At 40.8% G+C, this 25,426-nt stretch overlaps 1 protein-coding gene across 1 annotated transcript in view; it reads right to left on the bottom strand.

The window, feature by feature from the left end:
• Positions 1-25,426, bottom strand: part of galnt9 (polypeptide N-acetylgalactosaminyltransferase 9) — a 218,682-nt gene that overhangs the window by 123,947 nt on the left and 69,309 nt on the right. Inside the window, exon 4 of the mRNA XM_034090281.2 lies at positions 8,470-8,644. Within this exon, the coding sequence (XP_033946172.1) occupies positions 8,470-8,644 (175 nt within the window). The remainder of the gene's footprint in view (positions 1-8,469; positions 8,645-25,426) is intronic.

Below are 25,426 nucleotides of genomic sequence, written 5' to 3'. Positions count from 1 at the left end.
TACGTGCTTTTTGGAGGCAATCTTGAAACTAAAATAATCGGAATTCTTCCATTAGATGTTGGATTAATGCAGAAACAAATATATCCATTAATCTACCAATTGTTTGATTTTTGAAGTGCTAATGCAATATCCAGCAAAAAGATAAAAACTTTGCATGGCTGTGGATCCCCAACGCTAAGCTAAAGGCAGCTAATGGTTGCCGTGATGATGTTGATTAGCCTGATAAAGACACTTGTTAGCAACAACGGATTTTCAGTAAGGACATATTTCTGTAGTGGACCATGAAGGCAGCATCTCGCTGGTTACCACCACAAAAAGGCAATGGTATTTTTACATTGGATTCTGAATTATTGCAGAAAATAAAGGTTTATGATATGTTTTGTTCAGTAGGCTATAACCCTAACTTTTATAATTTTGGAAGCGTAAATTCAATCCAGAAGTAAAAAGCTAATTTTGGGTTGTAAAGGAACTACAGCACGGTCACATGACTTCACGTCACCACCGCTAAGCTAAAGGCGGCTAATGTTGGGCTATAAAGGAGCTACAGCACGGTCACATGACGTCACCTCACCACCGCTAAGCTAAAGGCGGCTAATGTTGGGCTATAAAGGAACTACAGCACGGTCACATGACTTCACGTCACCACCGCTTAGCTAAAGGCGGCTAATGTTGGGCTATAAAGGAACTACAGCACGGTCACAGGACTTCACGTCACCACCGCTAAGCTAAAGGCGGCTAATGTTGGGCTATAAAGGAACTACAGCACAGTCACATGACTTCACGTCACCACCGCTAAGCTAAAGGCGGCTAATGTTGGGCTATAAAGGAACTACAGCACAGTCACATGACTTCACGTCACCACCGCTAAGCTAAAGGAGGCTAATGTTGGGCTATAAAGGAACTACAGCACGGTCACATGACTTCACATCACCACCGCTAAGCTAAAGGTGGCTAATGTTGGGCTATAAAGGAACTACAGCACGATCACATGACTTCACGTCACCACCGCTAAGCTAAAGGCGGCTAATGTTGGGCTATAAAGGAACTACAGCACGGTCACATGACTTCACGTCACCACCGCTAAGCTAAAGGTGGCTAATGTTGGGCGTGATGACGTTTAGCCGTCTCATTTAGCGCTCATTAAGAGCCCTTAAGCCATAGAAAGTGCATGAATGAGTCCTAAAACCAGGAAATGTGTCAGCATTTTAGCTAAATAAACTGCCATTTTTCTGACAAATAGCCAACTGTAGAAACTTTCAACAGTGTTTTTATGTTGTTGAAAAAACTTGAAAATGTCACAGACCTTATTTCAGGCATCTAACCCAAAGTTTATTTTGAGACGAGGGAACCGGATGCCAACTAATTTCCACTCGACGGCATCAGGGCTTTTTGAGGTAGAGAGTGAAACGCAGAGCATGAACAGGTTCTGGATGGATTTGCTCAGGATGTGGTTGATGTGATATCAATGTAACGGTGGATTAAATCTCGTTCTGCCTGGCCTCTGCTCTGTGAAGCGCTAAGAAAGACTGCAGCCTTTTCTCACGTCTAGACAGATAAAAAAACTATCTTTTTACTTAGCCTTCAAAAACTCTGAAATGTATTACATTAAATGTGATACCCGTCCACCTGCAGGTACTATCAAATATGAATGTGACAAATCTTATATTTTGATAATTACAGGAGGCGGAGGTTAGTTTTACCCATTCCCTACTTTTATAAATTCAACAGTTTGTTTTATTTTAGATAAACTCCCCACATAGCAGCGGAGCGTTTACAATTCATCAAAGGCTTGCTTTCTGAAGCATGTATTTCATTACAACCTCCCTGCAATGACAATCTCATCTGCAGCACACACTCAGTGGGGAGCGGCTTCTACACTTCTAATCATTAATCGTTAACAACATGAGATTGCAACTGTGCAGGGACTTCAAAAAACCAAATAAATATCAATTTCCCCCTCGGCAGCTGCATGGTAGCACACAGACGGTCCTAATTACAACACGCTGCCATTTCCCGCCATTCATCCTGCTTATTTACGGAGAACGCAGAGGGACACGCAGCCGGTTTGGAGCAGAATGGACGGCCGCTTTCCGAAGAATGGGAGCACATAAGCGTGAGAGGAGATGGATTATGGACATTTAGCTGATGCAATACCGCCTTAATGATAGGCAACAATTTAATATCCTCCTATCAAAGCAGAGCAAATCTGATTCCATCATCGCTTCTGAACTCAACATGGTGTGAGATGTGAAACAGCTGTCAAGTGCAGCTCAGTACGTGCACTTACCCGTCCACACTACAGCTTCTAAAAAAGCTTGGAGCTGGGCGTGTCTGAAGCTCGACCAACAACCAATCACATGAATCTCCCGCCCCTGACACACAAGCAGCGGTTTGATTGGCGAGAGCTTGTACTGGCATATGATTTGATTGGCTGACGCTTCCACCGAAAGCTTCAGAAGCTTCAAAAGTTGAACATTGCTCAACTTTTGAAGCCTGAGATGCCAGGAAAGCTCCGCTCTGCTTCCCACAATGCAGTTCGGCGAAAAGTGACGTCACCCCATTCAAAGTGAATGGGCAGACGCGTTGGAAACCGTTTTTGAAGCTGTCGAAGCTGTAGTGTGGACGGGCCGTTATGTTCGCTTTAACAATAATGCAACTGCTGCAAATGCATCACAGCACTGCAGCTCTGTCTCTGGCTCAGTGTGCAAGGTCATCGAGGGAGAGTCACCACGACGACTACAGGAGCCATCCATCTCACTTATCGCTGAATGTGCAACGGTGAATAATCATATTATGATAAATAGGGGGGCTTCTCCCACAGTGGCAAATAGATAGTGTACATACAGTAAGTGAATCTATCTGAATGAAAAGCAGCAGCCAGACAGTAGATAATAAATGTCATCTTCTCCAGATATTCCTTCACCTGCATCTACATGGAAGGGAAGTCACAAGAGCTCCACCTTTCATCGCATTTCTGTCAGAGGTGTAACGTTACTAAGCATACTCAAATACTGTATTTAAGTCAAATGTTGAGGTACTTCTACTTTATTACAATTCAGAGGTAAATCATGAACTTCTACTCCACTACATGTATTTAATACCTTTAGTGACTTCACAGATGTGGATGAATGATGTGAAATCTAATCAAGTGTTGAATCAGACTTTAGTTCCACCTGGAGTAAATCCACCAGCTACCCTGCAGCCTACAAAGTACTTCAGACTAGCTGCACCTTCACCAGCTTTGAGAACACTTTCATGATCAATCATTATAAAACACATCATATATATTATTCTGAAATGGACCAATCTGCACAACGACTACTTTTACTGTCTTTCACTATATTCTGATGAGAATACTTTTCTACTTTCACTTGAGGAACATTTTGAATGCAGGACTTTTACTGTAACAGAGTATTCCTACACTCTGGTACTTCTACTTTTACTCAAATACAAGATCTGAGTACTTCTACTTTTACTCAAGTACACAATCTGAGTACTTTTACTCAAGTACAAGATCTGAGTACTTCTACTTTTACTCAAGTACAAGATCTGAGTACTTTTACTCAAGTACAAGATCTGAGTACTTCTACTTTTACTCAAGTACAAGATCTGAGTACTTTTACTCAAGTACACAATCTGAGTACTTTTACTCAAGTACAAGATCTGAGTACTTCAACTTTTACTCAAGTACAATATCTGAGTACTTCAACTTTTACTCAAGTACAAGATCTAAGTACTTCTACCTTTACTCAAGTACAATATCTGAGTGAATACTTCTACTTTTACTCAAGTACAAGATCTGAGTGAATACTTCTACTTTTACTCAAGTACAATATCTGAGTGAATACTTCTACTTTTACTCAAGTACAATATCTGAGTGAATACTTCTACTTTTACTCAAGTACAAGATCTGAGTGAATACTTCTACTTTTACTCAAGTACAATATCTGAGTGAATACTTCTACTTTTACTCAAGTACAATATCTGAGTGAATACTTCTACTTTTACTCAAGTACAGGATCTGAGTACTTCTACTTGTACTCAAGTACAGGATCTGAGTACTTCTCCCACCTCTGCTTGCTGTAAATAAAACCTCCCTCAAAAGCTAAAAAGAATACGTATTAAAGGAGCATGGAGGCGGGCGGGTGTGTGTGTGAGAGAGGTGTGTGGAGCTCACACGGTGGCAGCAGGTGAACTAACTCAAAGGAAGTGTGTGCGGGGGAAGAGGAAGCTGATAGGAAGGGGAGCGGGTTATGTGGGGGCATTAAAGGAACGTCTATTTGAGAGCAGATGGGAAACAGATGAGGGCTCCACCTGGGTCTCAATTATCATCAGTGTGGATTCAAGATGCTAAAGCTTTATTGTCACACAAAGCTACAGTGTAGACATGGCAATGAATTTCTTCGGACCGGAGCTCCTCCAACAATGCAACATATATATTAAAAATACAAAATAAAAAGTAGAGCAAAAAGTCTCTATATACATGTCAATAGAGTGGAGGCACCAATGCACCTTCTCCTCCTGGAAGGGCTACAGGGTTGAAGTCATAGACTGTATAAGGCTGAAGTGTGTGGTGGTAAATGGCAGAGACATGGTGGACAGTGTTTTCTCAACAGGGTCAGATCGCCCTGACCTTCAGTGCTTTCATCACAAAGAGAGGGACGTTCTTTGGAGGCTGTATCGGTAAATTAATTGAACACAAAGCCTGCTTTCACTGTGTCTTTTTTCACGAGGCATTATATGAGAGCATGTCAGGATGTTGGCAATGCTTCTGTATGTTTATTTCAAGGTTCATATTGATACGAGAAAGGAGCAAAGCCTTTACCCGTTTGGTTAGAAATCTGGCAGACTGTTTGTATTTTGTTTTCTACTGCCCCTTATACTCCTTATGACATGTCTATATACTGCATTAAACTGCATTATACTACTTCTTGTACTGTGACCACTACTTTGAGTACCACGAATACTCCTTCAACAAATACTACTACTACAAATGATTTAACTACTTCAACTACTACTACAAATACTACTACTACCAATAATATATAATAATTGGACTGGCACCACATTACCTGTCTGAGTTGTCGCACCGCCATGCTCCAGCTAGCATTGCGCTCAGCTCAGCTAAATATGTTGGTGGTTCCTCGGAGCAGGAAAAAACCCGAGGCGACAGGGCTTTCAGTGTTGCAGCTCCCAGACTGTGGAACAGCCTCCCAGCACATATCCGGACGCTTATCGTTTAGGTGTCTTTTAATAAGCAGGTAGTCCTATCATTAGCTGGAACTAGCTGGATCTGATCGATATGGACATAAACGCGAGTGAAGTCTAATCTGACGGGAGAGAGAGATCAGCTGCTGCTGACGAGTCCACACGCAGCTCTGCATGATCACATGCAGCGGTGAGCGGAACACACACTTCAGGTTAGAATATCACACGTAGCTATTTTAATGACCTCTCAAACTACCGTAACTAGTTATATATGTTTAGTTTTACTGTCGGGTCACTCATTACTGATCCTCGAGCTGCATGATACTGGCGGGCTGTCAGGAGAGGGAGAGAGCTCCGTTTATTATTCCCGTGTTATTGTAAATTACTATTCACTTTTGAATAATGTAGTTAATCTACTATAATTAGTTTGTTTAATATCAAATCATTTCAATTTTTTTTAAAGCTCAATAAATAACAAAGAAGACCTTTGACCGGCACTTGTCTCATTTTGTCCGGAAGATTGAAACTTTAACGGACATGTTGACCGGCGGGAAAATATTCTAACGGGAACTCTGGTTTATTGAACTGTTTAAATCTCAGCTAAAAACTCACCTCTTTGCACTGGCTTTTAACTCGTTGAACATTACATTTTTATATTTGTATGTGTTTTTTTTAATTGTATTTAATGTTGTATATGTTTCTAGTTATCGTGCTTTTTATCATGTTTTTAATTATTGTTTTATTATTGTACTCCCATTGTGTTATTTCATATTGTAGTTATTGCCTGTACAGCACTTTGGTCAACTGAAGGTGGTTTTAAATGTGCTATATAAATAAATAAAGATTGAGATTGAATAATACTATTACTCCTAGGAATACTATGTTTACTACAAATACTACTACTTATACTATGAATATAACTACCAATAATATTACTTGGCTTAACATTTCCAATTCAAATCATTTTCCCTTTTCTGCATATTTGTTTCCTTATGAAAAGCATTATTAACCTCTGTATCTGAAATGTGGAATATGAACCTTAACCTGAACCTTCATATACGTATTAAATAATATCTTACATGCCTGGAATCTAGTTAGCCAAAACGTCTTATCTGCATGCTCATCGTAAACATTGTATAACCTCTGCTACCCTCCTCCTCATCCCTCCTCCTCGTCTTCCTCCTTCTGACTCCCAGACAGCTTCCCAGGGAACAAAAGCTACACTTCTTCTTCACACCCTGACAGCGCGACAAATTAGGTGCCAATTACATACAGTTTGAGTGACTTGTTTGTGGGCAAACTGGAGCAGCTGGCAGACATTGGGCTGAGACCCCCTGAAGTCATTTCATATTGCAGAATAAGCCCCGAGCCTGCAGGTGAGAGTATGTGGAAATGCTGAAAATGTGTGCTCCCTCTTTAATTACGCTCTCTCTCACCTCTCCATTCTGTCAGCGCGTGTTGACCGGACAGGTGATTTAAATTGGGCTGTCCTTTTATTCAGCTCTAATCAAACACTTTCACATTACGATGTACGAAAGGAGACGATGGAGAGCGCAATAATGATAAACCCTTACTAATGATAACGGTCATTATCGGTGGTGGGAAGTACAAGCGCCATACTCAAGTTCAAATGTTGAGGTACTTGAGTATACTTCTACAATTCAAAGGTACATATTCTACTTTTTACTTCAATACATTCATTTTAAAACCGTACTTACTTCAAAGATTCAGATTTCTAAACCCAGAACTAATGAAGAACTACTCGTTATATTTAACCATCCAAAACATGATTTGGGAAATTAATTGGTGGCAATTTTGCTAATTGTTGTGTATAGTATTTTGAGAAAGACTACTTATTGTCACCGTTGTAACACTGTGGCATGGATTTTATCATCTGTGTTTGCAACTATATATGTGTTCACAATGTTTTGTTCACCTGAAGTTTCTTGCTGTCACACTTTGTATGCATGAGTTGGTCACCTCTCAGTCTGACAGCCTTATAGCGGGAGAGGAGGATGACAGAAGTCACACACTCACCGGCAACAACACCCGGTGTCCACAGACACTTTGTAGTCTTTGTGATGATAGTTCCCGTCTGAAACACACGGTGCTCTAATAACAGTGTTTTGCCAAGTTTCCAGACGCTTTTCTGAAAAGTTGTAATATTTTCAACCGCGTCCCGGAGCACTCGGAGCAGCCGCACAACAACAACAGAAAGACGCTGGCGTTTAGAAAAAGGCACCATGTGGACACAGGCCCTAAAACATTTCATTGCCAGCGTCCTCAAATGTGATGATTTAAATATCTGACTTCATTTGTACATATAGTAACATTCTCAATGCAGGGCTTTCACTTGTAATGGGATATTTCTACAGTGTACTATTCATACTCTGCGACTGTGGCTGTGAGGGTGTGCGGTCGTCTTTCAAACAGAAGGTTGTGGGTTCGATCCCAGCCCATGCAGTCAACATGTCGATGTATCCTTGGGCAAGATACTTAACCCTGAGTTGCTCCCGATGGCCAACGGTGTGTGAATGTTAGTTAGTTAGTTAGTTAGTATGAATGGGTGAATGACATGTACTATGTAAAGCGCTTTGAGGGGTCGTAAAGACTGGATAAAGCGCTATATAAGTACAGTCCATTGTACTCTGCCTTAAAGGTGGGGTAGGTCATTTTGGAGAAACCAGCTCGAGTGCGCTAGAATTTGAAAATACACAGCCGGAAGAAATCTGCCACTTCCTCACAGAGCCCCGCCTCCAACACACACACACACGCTCACATGACCAATGAGGGCACGAGATAAGTGTGTGCACAGATGGAAGGCTGACAGGCAGGTAGGCCGTCCAGTTACTTTAGCCGGCTCAGATGATTGGTCGTGCTTTTTACAGCGCCACGGCTTCCACAGATGATGTTTCTTTATGGATTTTTTGTCAAAGCACTTCAGATATTCATTGCTATCGGGATGTGAAGAACATTCCATGGAATATAACAAAAAGTGTATCTCGAGCCGGTTTCTCAAACATACCCACCTTTAAGTAAAGGATGTGAAGACTTCTTCCACTACTGGTCATTATGCAGTAAAACGCTGTGTCAGTGAGAGTGCTTTGGGGCTGACTGAACTGCATATTTCAAAAGATAATAATCAGACATGACACCCTTCTGTGGTGGAAACAGGAAAAGCAAAGCACAGAAGGTAAAAGGTGAGAAAAGGACAGGAGGGGCAGCTCCGACCTCCTCGTGTTAAACGTGACCTTTTCTTACCAGCCGGTGTTGAACTCGACGTGGGCATCAAAGAATCCGACGACCGGAGCCGTGGCCGCGTTCCAGCCGTGGATCCTGGCTCGAATCAGACCTTCCCGTTTGCTGTTCCTCACGATCTTCACCAGGCCCGGGTAGCGTTTGTTCACGTACTGATCCAAGTTGAATTTCAGCTCCACTGAAAGAGGCAAGGCAAGGCAGGTTTACTCATATAGCACTTTTCAACACAAGGCAATTCAAAGTGCTTTACAAAAGTGAAAGACATGATCAGGAGGCCCCCCCCACACCCCTCTGAGAGACATTTGGTTACAAAGAACTCAATGGTGCTCTAGAGGAGATTCAGGTGATAAGGGGGGGGGGGGGGGTTATCTTGGTTGCTGATTGGCTAATGGCTACACAAGACATCACATCGTTATGACATCATAAAGTGGCCAAAATCTGATCAGCTCATTTTCAGACAGGTTTTTATAGAAATGGATAAAAAAAAGAGAGAGAATCTTTGTTCCTGAAACTTTCAGAGTCTCTTTCCACAGAGGGGACACATGTTGATGTAGAAGAGACATGAAGAAGAGGGGACACATGTTGATGTAGAAGAGACATGAAGAAGAGGGGACACATGTTGATGTAGAAGAGACATGAAGAAGAGGGGACACATGTTGATGTAGAAGAGACATGAAGAAGAGGGGACACATGTTGATGTAGAAGAGACATGAAGAAGAGGGGACACATGTTGATGTAGAAGAGACATGGAGAAGAGGGGACACATGTTGATGTAGAAGAGACATGAAGAAGAGAGGACACATGTTGATGTAGAAGAGACATGAAGAAAAGGGGACACGTGTTGATGTAGAAGAGACATGGAGAAGAGGGGACACATGTTGATGTAGAAGAGACATGAAGAAGAGAGGACACATGTTGATGTAGAAGAGACATGAAGAAAAGGGGACACGTGTTGATGTAGAAGAGACATGGAGAAGAGGGGACACATGTTGATGTAGAAGAGACATGGAGAAGAGGGGACACATGTTGATGTAGAGGAGACATGAAGAAGAGGGGACACATGTTGATGTAGAAGAGACATGAGGAAGAGGGGACACATGTTGATGTAGAAGAGACATGAAGAAGAGGGGACACATGTTGATGTAGAAGAGACATGGAGAAGAGGGGACACATGTTGATGTAGAGGAGACATGAAGAAGAGGGGACACATGTTGATGTAGAAGAGACATGAGGAAGAGGGGACACATGTTGATGTAGAAGAGACATGAAGAAGAGGGGACACATGTTGATGTAGAAGAGACATGGAGAAGAGGGGACACATGTTGATGTAGAGGAGACATGAAGAAGAGGGGACACATGTTGATGTAGAAGAGACATGAGGAAGAGGGGACACATGTTGATGTAGAAGAGACATGAAGAAGAGGGGACACATGTTGATGTAGAAGAGACTTGAAGAAGAGGGGACACATGTTGATGTAGAAGAGACTTGAAGAAGAGGGGACACATGTTGATGTAGAAGAGACATGAAGAAGAGAGGACACATGTTGATGTAGAAGAGACATGAAGAAAAGGGGACACATGTTGATGTAGAAGAGACATGAAGAAAAGGGGACACATGTTGATGTAGAAGAGACACGGAGAAGAGGGGACACATGTTGATGTAGAAGAGACATGGAGAAGTGGATTTTGCACAATAGGTGACCTTTAAAGGCATAAAACACATGAGAAACATTAAAAGGCAAAGATAATAAAACGTGAATATAACACAGGTACATGATTACAAGTTACAGAGCAGTGTAAGATGTGAATAGTTCAAGCAGTCAGAGTTGCCTCACCGAATGCTCACATTCCTCTACCCCTCGTCTTCCCATGAAAGAATGCAGATTAGAGAGAATCGTTCTAGAAATGACATCCAAATGAGTGGTGAGGACATTAGCAAAATGATAATGTACTTTCAAAATGGTCTAACTTCACTTGATTCTTAATTTCAGGAGTTTGGCTAAAAAGAAAGTGATGAGAACTATTGTCAGGAAGAAAAATGCCATCAGTTTCTCATTACACTTTGAAAAGTAATTACATAACTAAGTCATTATTCAACAGCTAAACTTATTTGTCACATTAGCAGCTCGCTCAGCTTCACATTAGCTGGTACCTTAAGCTGAACAACTCCAACGCCTCCAAATACACACAACAGCTCTTCAGTATTCAACAAGTGTAGGAATAGAAAACCAGACATAGTTGTTTTACAAGAATGGTTTCGAGGTATTTACTGATCATCATGACCTAGCTTAGCATTAGCCTAGCTACTTGCATGTAGCACGAGTCCCGTATTACAGTGAAACAGTGGGGTTTACACACCCGCAAATTAGCATATTATGTCCTCTTTAAACATTACAAAACACAAAATACCAACATTAAGTTTCTGCAACAAAAGAGCAGACAAAATATTAATGAAAATATTGGATTCCCAATTTTCTAACTCGATATCCAAGCCCACGTTGACATATTTTGCCCCGCTTGACAGGTTTTTCCTCAAAAAGTTGAATGAAAGATATCTGGGATTCATAATGGACACAACTAACATTTCTACATCCACTTCCTCTCAATGCCACAATACTATAAGTGTATTTTAGTACAAGTCAAAACCTCCAAAATCATAGCACTAAATATTTCTTTAACATGGGTGTGATGGTAGGTAGGCCGCATACTTTAAAGTAGAGACACTACATACTGATATACACCTGAACATCAGCAGGAGAGGACTCTTTAAAGTAGAGACACTACATACTGATATACACCTGAACATCAGCAGGAGAGGACTCTTTAAAGTAGAGACACTACATACTGATATACACCTGAACATCAGCAGGAGAGGACTCTTTAAAGTAGAGACACTACATACCGATATACACCTGAACATCAGCAGGAGAGGACTCTTTAAAGTAGAGACACTACATACTGATATACACCTGAACATCAGCAGGAGAGGACTCTTTAAAGTAGAGACACTACATACTGATATACACCTGAACATCAGCAGGAGAGGACTCTTTAAAGTAGAGACACTACATACTGATATACACCTGAACATCAGCAGGAGAGGACTCTTTAAAGTAGAGACACTACATACTGATATACACCTGAACATCAGCAGGAGATGACTCTTTAAAGTAGAGACACTACATCAGTGTGCGAAAAAGTACACGTCCCACCGTCCGGGACGTGTTATTTACAATATCGGACAAGTAGATCTTTCAATTGACTTGTCCGGCGGACAAGTGACGTTTTTCGGCCTGATTTATTGACAAATTATTGATACATTCAGTTTACAAAAGGCAGAACTCATTCGCAAATTGTACGTGTCCGCCATTGTTCGTTTAGAAGTGTTAGTTTCGGTTCTGCTTGTCGATTCCTAAGGAAATGCATCTCGCCGCTTTCTGTACAGTTAGACGGGGGCGGGGCGGGAAGTGTAGCACAGTGGCAGGGTTGGGAAGCAAAACTCTGTTCCGAGTAGGAACAAATAACAATTGTCCGGTACCGGGATTAATAAGAGTTGTGAGGACAGGAGGCGAGGCCGAGCCCCCGAGCCCCGCGGACTGCAGCTCACTCTATGCTCCGTATCAGCTGATCGCTGCACGGTGCAGCTCAGCGTTTCTCTCTCTCTCTTTCTACACACAGCAGATCTGCTGCCCGTTTAACAGCCTCATCTTTGTCAAACTTTCTTATGTTCTTTCTCTAACACATAATGAAGGTTATTAAGCGTTAATGTTGTTAATATTGTCCGCCATTTCCTTTATGAAGTAAAGAAGCCTCCCTGTCTGTGTCCTCGCGCTGTCCTCACACCCCCGGACCCCCAGACTCGGAGGAGCACAGGGATGTCAGTATTGTTTATGAAGCAGGGTATAGAAAGTACATTATTGAAATGAAAATACTATTTATTTACTTTTACAAACAGTGAGCAGCGGGGCAGCTGCAGCATGTGTATTGCAGGACATGTGTAAGCGTGCAAGTGTCTTTGAGTTGTAGAAAAGCGCTAGGCCTATAGGCTATAAATATAATGTATTATTATTAGGTTTTGTCCTATGTGTTGGACATGTGTGGTTGGACTGTGTCTCACAAGCAGGTTGCAGTGTAACATCAGAGGAGACTGGGCCAATTGTACATTCTCAAACTGCACCACTTAGAACTAACTAAACAATGCAGAGATTATTTTTATATAATTGTATTCAATAACTGTAAGAAAGTCAACAGTATGAAGTGATTTGTAAATAGGAATACAGATTTGACTTAATGTTTTCATAAATATATTTTTCTCCCAGTTTGTCATGGGACTTATTTTGACCCTCTCAAAGAACCGGAATCGAGAACCAAAAATAACCGGAATCGAAAAGCAGAACCGGAATCGTTAAAATCAAAACGATACCCAACCCTATGTGTGATGCATTAAAAGCTTACCGCTCACTTACGTTAGCGGTGTCGTAAAAACCGTGGGAAAATGTAAAATACGATGACGAAGAAGAAGATTCCAGTGGCCCCAATTTTTGTCCATTCTGGACAAGTGAAAAATGTATTCGGACAAGTAAATTGCCAAACTCACTTGTCCATGGACAAGTACTCTCTAAAAACTTTTTCTCACACTGTACATACTAATATACACCTGAACATCAGCAGGAGAGGACTCTTTAAAGTAGAGACGCTACATACTGATATACACCTGAACATCAGCAGGAGAGGACTCTTTAAAGTAGAGACGCTACATACTGATATACACCTGAACATCAGCAGGAGAGGACTCTTTAAAGTAGAGACACTACATACTGATATACACCTGAACATCAGCAGGAGAGGACTCTTTAAAGTAGAGACACTACATACTGATATACACCTGAACATCAGCAGGAGAGGACTCTTTAAAGTAGAGACACTACATACTGATATACACCTGAACATCAGCAGGAGAGGACTCTTTAAAGTAGAGACACTACATACTGATATACACCTGAACATCAGCAGGAGAGGACTCTTTAAAGTAGAGACACTACATACTGATATACACCTGAACATCAGCAGGAGAGGACTCTTTAATGGAACATTTAAGTTTATATAGTGGGGGCTCGGGAAAAGTTAGGAAAAAAAGGGTCAACAAAACATTTTTATAGCAAAGTAATGAGGAAGATAAAACATAAACCGAGGGCTCATGCATTTTAAACGAGACACTGTTTTGGTTTTGGCCTCGATGCTTACTCATAAACCAAATCGTCTCACAAATTGTTTAAAATCCAACTAGAAATTCATTTGATCATCCAAACTGACGTCTCTATTCCAGCTGGATTACACCGTCTCTCCGCCTCTGCTCTCTCAGACGAGCTTGGCAGTCATAACTTTAAAAAATAAAGTTTCCCGGGTAAACAGCCAGTTTCACAAATTGCCGTCTGTGTTTGGTCGGAGGATAGATGACGGTTTGAGCTTCTCCTCTGGGCGACTGCTGAGCGCTCCGCTTTCTGGGGGAGAGATTAATAAGGATGCTTGTGGCTCTGAGCAGAATCCACACCTCGCCAGTGTGGCTTGCCATGAATCAGACAGAGAGAGAAAGTAGAAAACTGTCTAATCCCTTTTTCTGCGAGGCTGTGGAGGCTCAGCGAGTGGAAGGATAACAACATGTGGGGCAGTGACCCTTGAAGCTAACGGGTCTTAGCATTTGACACCAAATTAAAGCAACCACTCATGGAGACTTCTTCTGTTTCTGCCTGCTGGGGATGTGTGGGTTTTTTTTTTTTCTTTGGTACTCTAATGTTTAAAGAGGCCCTATCCTGCTTTTTGGGTTTTCCCTTTCCTCTAGTAGGTTTTGGTGCATGTAAATGGTCGGCAAAGGATGGAATTCAGAGATTGGTTTCTCTCCCACGCACCTCCCTGCCTGAAAACACCTCCATTGGACTTCTTTGTTTACTTCCGGAAAATACTTTCATGACTTTGTAACACTCACGCTTCTATTGGCTAGCGCTCTAGCACATTGTACGTGATAGGCTAAGGGGCGGGACATCTCTAAGCGGTTGACCAATCACAACAGAGCCGGCCAGCTAACCAATCAGAGAAGACTGGGCTCTGGTTTCAGACAGAGGGTGAAAAGAGGTGCTGCAGCACAGGCAGTATGAGAAGAATTAAGAGCTTTTTGAACCTTAAAGCATGGAGATACTACATTCTGATATACACCTGAACATCAGCAGGAGAGGACTCTTTAAAGTAGAGACACTACATACTGATATACACCTGAACATCAGCAGGAGAGGACTCTTTAAAGTAGAGACACTACATACTGATATACACCTGAACATCAGCAGGAGAGGACTCTTTAAAGTAGAGACACTACATACTGATATACACCTGAACATCAGCAGGAGAGGACTCTTTAAAGTATAGACACTACATACTGATATACACCTGAACATCAGCAGGAGAGGACTCTTTAAAGTAGAGACACTACATACTGATAGACACCTGAACATCAGCAGGAGAGGACTCTTTAAAGTAGAGACACTACATACTGATATACACCTGAACATCAGCAGGAGAGGACTCTTTAAAGTAGAGACACTACATACTGATATACACCTGAACATCAGCAGGAGAGGTCTCTTTAAAGTAGAGACACTACATACTGATATACACCTGAACATCAGCAGGAGAGGACTCTTTAAAGTAGAGACACTACATACTGATATACTCCTGAACATCAGCAGGAGAGGACTCTTTAAAGTAGAGACACTACATACTGATATACACCTGAACATCAGCAGGAGAGGACTCTTTAAAGTAGAGACACTACATACTGATATACACCTGAACATCAGCAGGAGAGGACTCTTTAAAGTAGAGACACTACATACTGATATACTCCTGAACATCAGCAGGAGAGGACTCTTTAGGGTCTATGCAGGAATCCTGAAGTCAGACCTTTTAAGACCATTTTTAAGACCCTTTCCATACATTTTAAGACCTCATCGCCACTTTGAGTTTTAACCGGTTACCTTGGCGACACACTTTACCTCACATTGACTATACACAGTATTGATTGTCCTTCCTCCTTATCTTCCAACCATTTGGATGCAGACTTGTATTTCCCCATAACGATGTTGTTTAACAACCGGCGTAAATGGAGCTTCGTGCTATCAAGCAGTGAGCGTGCGATGTCCTGTTCAGATGACGTCAAACCCAACGGGATGCCATCAATAAACTACACAGAATCACACTACACACCTACGCCATGATTACATTCAGGCACACTGTGGAATACAACCTCTTTGGACCATTTATATACTTATTGAAGACAAGCTACAAAATGTGATACCTTGGAAAATGCCGTTTAATATTTTTTTATAGCCTTAATTTCGTCCCGCGGTTTGATTGGTTGCTGTTAAAAGCTGCATCGGCCTCTTTAAACACGTCCAGATTTGTTTCCTTTGCACTGTTGAAGGTTTTGAACCTGGGCCTCCTTCATCATCGGCCCACCCTGCAGCTGCAATATGATAAAAGCTATTAGGATGTAATAATTACTGGAAGGAGAAAAGTTATGGGGCCTCGCTCTGATCCTAGCAAATAAAACATTGGACTGTGTCCACGGGCGCAGAGTTATGGAGCCGAGAATACATTTTAAAAAGGACTAGCGCTGAAATGTAGCGGAGGATAAATAACTATCCATCATACTATGAATTTAAAATGAACGCTTAGTAGACGGCAGGAGCATCATGAATTCCTTTGGCCAAATGGGAGATTATGAGCTGCTGTGCTAAGAATAGATGGCACAGAGGACATGCTTCTGATTATTTAAACTGTGGTAAAGCCAATTTGCTCCAAAGCCTGAAATAAATTCTCATACAAACTGCCTTTTATGACCTAACTTGCAGCGCACCTGTATTTAGAATAAGCTGCAGGGTTTTCTGTTTCTGATCCAGTGAGATCAGCCTCATAACAGCAGACAGGTGTGTTTGATTGTGTTTATAAAAGTTACAACATCTGCAGCTATACAAAAGTTATCCTTCTTTTTTTTTAAATACTTTTAATTTATTGACTTTAACCTCTTAAGCCCCGAGCCTGTTTTTCAGGTCTCAGGCTCGAAAATGACATTCCCAGAACAAATGACCATATCTTCTAAAAGGGGAACATTAATAATCTTTTTTCTCAAAGTAAGGTTACACCTGTGAGTTGGATGTAGAAGTGTCAGAATATAGATGTTTTTATTTTAAAGTAAATTCAGATTGAACTAAGTAAAAAAAAAAAACACCCTTGAATGATGGGTTAATAGAGCTTTAGGAATCCAAACTATAACATATAATAAGTACCCTGTATCAAGATTGATGCCAAACAAGTGACATTTGACCTTTTTAGAGAGATTTAGAAAAAACCCCACTTCTGGGGTCATTTGGGTGCATTTTCCATATCTCTGTGCAGATAAGTAATAAGGGTATTTTTACCTTGAGTTCTGTGCCAGTGGTTCTCAACTGGTCAGGCCTCGGGACCCACTTTTTACTTGGTCAATACATCGCGACCCAACATTTTGAAGCACTCAAATCTATTCAACAAAAAATCGTTCTGTAATACGCTTTTCAGCATACAATATTAATTAAAGTGAAGTACAGTGCATATATCCCTGATATCCCTTCACAGAACTAAAGTATGCTTTTAAAAAAGGTTTAATGAGATGATGGAATCAAAGCTGAACTATATAAAAAGGCACACATGCTGAAAAAACAACCCCAGCAGGGGGTCTGGGGGGATTCTCCCCCAGGAGATTTTTAGAAATACTAACATAAACTATGCATTCTGGTACACTGAGAAGAAGATAAATAAATCTATTACTACCCGACATATTAATAATATTTTATGCCATTGTTTGTTTTTCACTTTGTTCTGACAGCTGAACGTGCTGCTCCACACAGAGAGAAGAGCAAAGAGGAGATAGTCTGTGTGACTTACTTTAAATTGTGGGTAAGGGTAGATAGCTCCCATTGTTCTGTGACCTGTCAGTCATCAGACCGGGGGTCATATTTCATTATGTGTTCATTGTTATCTGAAGTTGTACCCATGGATGTATAAAGAAGAGTTCTACCGCAAAGTTATTCTCCGTGGGGACTTCCGGCAACAATCTTGATTCTGATTGGCCAGAAGACTCGAAAAAACATCAGCAAAGATATTTTATTGAGAAGATGATCACTATGTGACAGAAGTTTTCAAAACCGTTTATGGTCTCCGGTACTTTCAGTCCAACGCCGACTGCATGCACAGCGTTAGAAAATCAGGCCTTCAAAATAAAAGTTGGACTTTTTTTTTCCAATTTTTTTTCTCAATCACACATCCACTCGAAACGGGTCCGCGACCCACCAGTTGAGAACCACTGATTTAGACGCTTCTTGTGAGACTTGTGCTTTGTTTCGGTAAAAATTGTTCATATCTTCAGTTAGCTGAGTTTCTAACCGTTAAGTGAGTATGACACATTAATAGGTTTTTAAATATTAAGAAGCCCTGTGACACAGTTTCGTGAAAAAACTACCCGCCGGACCCGGATTAGGGTCCTCTCGGGCTTAACGGGTTAAGAAATGCACTTTGCTCAGAATATTAACTCCAAATCGTACATAAAGTAGAGGCTAAAAACAGCAAACACTTCTTTTTTTAAGGCGAGACACGGCAGGCAAAAACATCGTTTTCAAGTACTGGTCAATTTTGTGATTTTGATTCTACAACATGTTTTCTTTCAGGCTTTTGGAAGCAAAACGTACAAAATACACATTTAAGTGTTTATTTGACTATAGTTTGTCTATTTGCGTCTGTAGATTTCTCCTAAATTCACCAAAAGTTAGCATTCTAACGTAACATAAAGTACCGCGACCGCTGTGTGCACCATGTCATCAGAGATATTGTTGGAAAGCTGTGTCTCTCCTGCACAATCTCATCGGATCCAAATATGGTCATTTCCTTTGTATCAGCAACCAATCGTAGTGATGGTGAGATGAAGCCTTATGAAGCTTTGAAGCTTTCCAGCCAATTGGTTCGCAAAAGGGTTCATCTCATGAGGCTTCATCATGGGCTTCATTTGAACACAACCCCCCTGTTGGTCAAAGTGTGTAAAACAGGCAGATTGGACATCTCAACAGTGTGCTCTATCTCATACCGAGTTCCCAATGAGTAAAGCCTTAGAATAACTCTAAACAACGAACATTAAATAATATGTTCATGTTAACAATATTATATTTATTCCAGTTGATTGTGATTGAAAATCCTAAGGAGGCTGGTAAACATTGCAAAGAGGGATTTGTATTCCTTAAAAATATTCATAAACTTAACCATGTTGTAGCCTGGGCTAAACCATATCAAAGAATACATGTATTAACTACATTATCTCATTTAGCTGTAGCTTTTATAAACAACAAAAACTACGTATTGTTCAGTCGTTGAACCAGGGACCCTGCGGACGTGAGTCAACTGCTTTCCCGCTGAGCCACAGCACACACACTAAAGCTCCCTGAAAACACTGCAATATATTTATTCCTCTATTTATTCATTCATGTTTTTATTCCTACATTTATTTATGCTTGCATCTATTTATACTTATGACATGTTCCGACCTCTATATGAGTGAGGGTCTGAGCTCTCTTGATTCCATCGTGTCACCAGGCCCGGGTACAGGAGTGGTAATATGATTATTAGTATACATCCAAGGGTATTATGAGCGTTGTGGTTCAACGGATCTGAATGGCTTCGTGAAGCAGTCACGTGGTATCGACAGGCAGCGAGGCTTCGTTTGTCATCGATGACGTCACTGGCCCAAAACGATACAAGCCTCGATACATGCTTCACAAAAAGATTCAGGGGTTACTCGACACACGCTCTGAAGCCTCGGCGCAATACGTAACATCACTAACCAATCGTGAAAGCACAAAGGGGTCTTAAACCAAGAAACGAAATCTCATTGGCTGGTGTCAATTTCTGACAACGCGATTCGTTCAGATGCGTCACGTGGTGTGCTAAAACACTTCCTGGTTAGCTTTCCGCTAGAAATTTAAATCTCAAAATGGCAAAAGAACGGCAAAAACGTTCACAGAGAAGACGACAACAATTGTCACTTGCACGAAGCAAGGTTATACAAAAAACAAATGACCCCGAACATGAAATGCCTTCACGGAGTGCGTCGAGGCGCAAGCTGTCATCCAGAGAACAGGAGGGTTCAGCTAGCGCCTCACTGCAATCTTTAAAGGTCGTTTTCTCAAAATGAGTATTTTCTCCTACTCTGAGTTCGAAATGTCAACCTCAGTAGCACGTAGAGACACCAAACCTTCCAGTTATATTCCTATCAATATTATGAAGGCTTTTACAGAAGGGTTTGTTCATATATCATTCATAGCCTGAATTATACTACATTGTATACCTAAAAACATGGCGAAAATTGATATTTTAGGGCTGTTGACAGTATTTTCTGATTTATGGAGTGATAAAAAGAGATATCCAAAATCCCTTCAGTAAAATCCTTAGATACTAATATGAATACAAAATGAAACGAGAATTTTGAACCTGGCTTTATCCAAAGTTCAGATTTCGATTCCTGAAATGTGTTAAAATATGCGCATATTTAATGAGATAATGGCTCATTTGCATATTTAAACATGCTATTTCAGAAAACTTGTAATACAAAAAACAATTGCCTTATTGAAAGTAATGAACTGGAGAAATGTCTAGCTGATAGCTTTAAGTTAAAAAAAAATTACCCTATTCACCTGGGGTGTCTCGCCTCTATAAAAACAAAGCATATAAAAATATAGATAAAAAAATTATTAAGAAATAACAAATGTAAAAATACATTATAGTTATTGAACATGTAAACCGTCTTACCACAAGTAATTTGAGGTTCATTAAATATTCAAAAACGAATGTAAGATGATACTCCCCTCCCTCGCAGTGAGACAGAATAAACCCTCGCTGTAAATGGAGAGCGTTTTGGCAGCCGACCTGTGCACACCGGAAATAATCTGTGCAGCAGCGTGTCAGCAGTATGGAGGTTATCCACCTCTCACACACTTATTGGAAACAGAGCGGTGGTAAATGGGTTCATGTTTTTTCACTTCTCCATCCTTAACCTACTCTCAACATTCTTTTTAAATTCTGCAACAATATGCTGGACTTTCTCGGAATCACCGACGGTTAAATTATGATAAAAAGGGATGCACTCTTTAACCTGGATTACATTAAAAGATCAGTTTTTTAATCACCCATTCTCATTGTTCTTAACGGGATGAAATGCAGCTAACTGACGATATGACCCATTTTTAGAAACACAAGGGTAATAGCAAGCCTTTGAATTAGCCCTGAGCGAAAGAAATGCTAACGCACTTAGCACAGAACTCACGGTAGAAATACTTTATTACTTATCGGATCTGCACAAACAAGATATCAGATTAAAGCTGAGATTCCACAGATTCTAGAAATATAAGTATCATCACTGTGCGACCAAAACTCGCGGCAGCTCAGGCAAACCCAGACGACACACGACGTAGCTTTACTGAGCCAAAACGGCAAATATGTCTTACCTTTTGCTGTTTCTGATCAAAAGTTGTGTTCCACCATAACCCTGCTCATACTCTACTACCTTCGTGCAAGTAGTGATGGAAATACGTTTATTAATTTAAGCTACACTTTTAATGGAAAGCAAATGAAGAGGACTCCAACAAAATTGAACTAAATGAGACCAAATAAATGTTATCGTAGCAAATGAAACAAATATCCGTCAGCATGTTAATAAACACGTTTTCCATTACTTAAGGCCGTACTCCCGTCTTCTTTGTCTATTATGTATTCCCGTGCCTGCTCCTATTATGCAGTACTTTTGGATTGCAAGTATTTTATTTTATGCTATTTTTCATTATATTTACATCTTACATTTGTATTTACTTTTTATTCCTTACATTCATTATTTCCGTTGTTATTATCCTTCTGCAAATTCATAATGTTTTTGTTATATATATATATTTAAAGTCTGCTGAACTGTCTCTAAACTAAAGTGCAACTACAAAGAGCTATTGTCCGTAGAGTATCTTTGTATTTAAATCATTTCATATTCCAGCGATTCCTCAAAAAAGATGTTTTGGATAACATGCCATTCACATTTTAAATTGATATTTTAAGAAATTGTAGTTTTTGTATTACTACCCCAAGCTTCCATACGGTAAGTGGGTCTTTCTTGATCCGGTGAGGTGGTTTTCTTGAAGTATCTTTGTAATTACATTTTTTTATCATTTCATATTCCAGCTATTCCTCAAAAAACAAGTTTTGGATATCATGCCATTCACATTTTTAATTTACATTTGATACATTTTAAGAAATTGTAGTTTTTGTATCACTACCCCAAGCTTCCATAAGTGGGTCAAAAATGACCCGCATGCATTTTCTATGGAATTTCGTTTTTTTTTCAAAATGTAAAAAAAATGTCTAAAATGATAAATAGTGAAAAATGAAATATAAAATATTTCTAGTGTGAACCAAAATATAATACAAGTGATTTTTCTTAACCAAAAATGGCATAAAAACACACATTATTCTAACACGGATCCTTTTTGACCCACGTATGGAAGAGTAGAGTCCAGTCACTCGGGCATCTAAGGGTTAATGGAACATTTCCCCAAAACAATTGAGCTTAATTAAAGCAAATTAAGTTCATTGTCGTGAATAAAAACTGTGTGTGTTACAAAATAAATATCATGCAGTATGTTCACTCTTTTAACTTAATCCCATTTAATGTATGCAATGTTTAAAGCAATTCAGCTCCACTTGAAATTACCACGACGAGCTGTATTCAACCGCTCCTCAGTTTATATCCTGTTTCCATTATAGGAATCATTAAGTTATCCATCTGGTGCTTGCTGGAGTTCAATCTTGTCGGGCTCATTAAGCCTTTTCTTTGTGCTAACATAGCAAATCATGATGAATTGTCTTGCCACACACACACACACACACACACACACACACACACACACACACACACACACACACACACACACACACACACACACACACACCACTTCAGGGGACATTACATTGACTTACATGCATTTCCTAGAGACGTATCCTAACCTTAACCATAACCACCACATGCCTAACCTAGTAATGCTATCCCACACACACACACACACACACACACACACGCACACACACTACTGCTCCATCTACAACAAGGTACACACACACACACACACACACACACACACACACACACACACACACACTACTGCTACATCTACAACAAGGTACACACACACACACACTACTGCTACATCTACAACAAGGTACTGCTATCCCACACACACACACACACACACACACACACACACACACACACACACACACACACACACACACACACACACACACACACACACACACACACACACACACACACACACACACACACACACACACACACACACACATCCAAGGCCCAGCGCTGGGAATAAACCTCTCAGCCAACAATAAATGTCAGCGGCGTCCCCAGCTCAGGAAATGTGTCGCGGCTACAAAGCAAACACGCCTCACACGCTTGATTTATTATGCCAGGAGAGTGTGGCTGTACCTCCACTCATCTCTCTGAGCCGTGTTTAAATGAGAGGGGACACACGGAGCCATCCAGAAAGGTCAAGCAGTGCAGCCTGCATGTTAATTGTCTAATGTCACAGCGGCGCGGCTCCCAGGAAACGTCTCACACTTCGGCACAAATCATCATCACTGCGTAAACAAACAGTTAGCGCCGCTGACGGACGTGTCGGTTAGCGCGAGTGACCTGAATGTGTCCTCGCATTACACGTGCACAAGTGAGCAGCGAAAAGGGCCACACCTTCTCCCGTGATGTCAGTGAACTGCACGCAGGACACGAGTGCTAGGAAAGGTGACTACACACGTGACACAAGTTGAAATGAGAGTTTAGATCGTTGTTTTTAAGCTGACTGCTGTTTAGACACACAGCTGGTATATGTAGTATATGTAGTGTCTCTACTTTAAAGAGTACTCTCCTGCTGATGTTCAGGTGTATATCAGTATGTAGTGTCTCTACTTTAAAGAGTCCTCTCCTGCTGATGTTCAGGTGTATATCAGTATGTAGTGTCTCTACTTTAAAGAGTCCTCTCCTGCTGATGTTCAGGTGTATATCAGTATGTAGTGTCTCTACTTTAAAGAGTCCTCTCCTGCTGATGTTCAGGTGTATATCAATATGTAGTGTCTCTACTTTAAAGAGTCCTCTCCTGCTGATGTTCAGGCGTATATCAGTATGTAGTGTCTCTACTTTAAAGAGTCCTCTCCTGCTGATGTTCAGGTGTATATCAGTATGTAGTGTCTCTACTTTAAAGAGTCCTCTCCTGCTGATGTTCAGGTGTATATCAGTATGTAGTGTCTCTACTTTAAAGAGTCCTCTCCTGCTGATGTCCAGGTGTATATCAGTATGTAGTGTCTCTACTTTAAAGAGTCCTCTCCTGCTGATGTTCAGGTGTATATCAGTATGTAGTGTCTCTACTTTAAAGAGTCCTCTCCTGCTGATGTCCAGGTGTATATCAGTATGTAGTGTCTCTACTTTAAAGAGTCCTCTCTGCTGATGTTCAGGTGTATATCAGTATGTAGTGTCTCTGCTTTAAAGAGTCCTCTCCTGCTGATGTTCAGGTGTATATCAGTATGTAGTGTCTCTACTTTAAAGAGTCCTCTCTGCTGATGTCCAGGTGTATATCAGTATGTAGTGTCTCTACTTTAAAGAGTCCTCTCTGCTGATGTTCAGGTGTATATCAGTATGTAGTGTCTCTGCTTTAAAGAGTCCTCTCCTGCTGATGTTCAGGTGTATATCAGTATGTAGTGTCTCTACTTTAAAGAGTCCTCTCTGCTGATGTTCAGGTGTATATCAGTATGTAGTGTCTCTGCTTTAAAGAGTCCTCTCCTGCTGATGTTCAGGTGTATATCAGTATGTAGTGTCTCTACTTTAAAGAGTCCTCTCCTGCTGATGTTCAGGTGTATATCAGTATGTAGTGTCTCTACTTTAAAGAGTCCTCTCCTGCTGATGCTCAGGTGTATATCAGTATGTAGTGTCTCTACTTTAAAGAGTCCTCTCCTGCTGATGTTCAGGTGTATATCAGTATGTAGTGTCTCTACTTTAAAGAGTCCTCTCCTGCTGATGTCCAGGTGTATATCAGTATGTAGTGTCTCTACTTTAAAGAGTCCTCTCCTGCTGATGTTCAGGTGTATATCAGTATGTAGTGTCTCTACTTTAAAGAGTCCTCTCCTGCTGATGTTCAGGTGTATATCAGTATGTAGTGTCTCTACTTTAAAGAGTCCTCTCCTGCTGATGTGCAGGTGTATATCAGTATGTGGTGTCTCTACTTTAAAGAGTCCTCTCCTGCTGATGTTCAGGTGTATATCAGTATGTAGTGTCTCTACTTTAAAGAGTCCTCTCCTGCTGATGTTCAGGTGTATATCAGTATGTAGTGTCTCTACTTTAAAGAGTCCTCTCTGCTGATGTTCAGGTGTATATCAGTATGTAGTGTCTCTGCTTTAAAGAGTCCTCTCCTGCTGATGTTCAGGTGTATATCAGTATGTAGTGTCTCTACTTTAAAGAGTCCTCTCTGCTGATGTCCAGGTGTATATCAGTATGTAGTGTCTCTACTTTAAAGAGTCCTCTCTGCTGATGTTCAGGTGTATATCAGTATGTAGTGTCTCTGCTTTAAAGAGTCCTCTCCTGCTGATGTTCAGGTGTATATCAGTATGTAGTGTCTCTACTTTAAAGAGTCCTCTCTGCTGATGTTCAGGTGTATATCAGTATGTAGTGTCTCTGCTTTAAAGAGTCCTCTCCTGCTGATGTTCAGGTGTATATCAGTATGTAGTGTCTCTACTTTAAAGAGTCCTCTCCTGCTGATGTTCAGGTGTATATCAGTATGTAGTGTCTCTACTT

This window comes from Pseudochaenichthys georgianus, chromosome 9 (genome assembly GCF_902827115.2).
Source record: "Pseudochaenichthys georgianus chromosome 9, fPseGeo1.2, whole genome shotgun sequence".
NCBI lineage: Eukaryota > Metazoa > Chordata > Actinopteri > Perciformes > Channichthyidae > Pseudochaenichthys > Pseudochaenichthys georgianus.
This window is presented reverse-complemented; position numbering and strand designations above follow the sequence as displayed.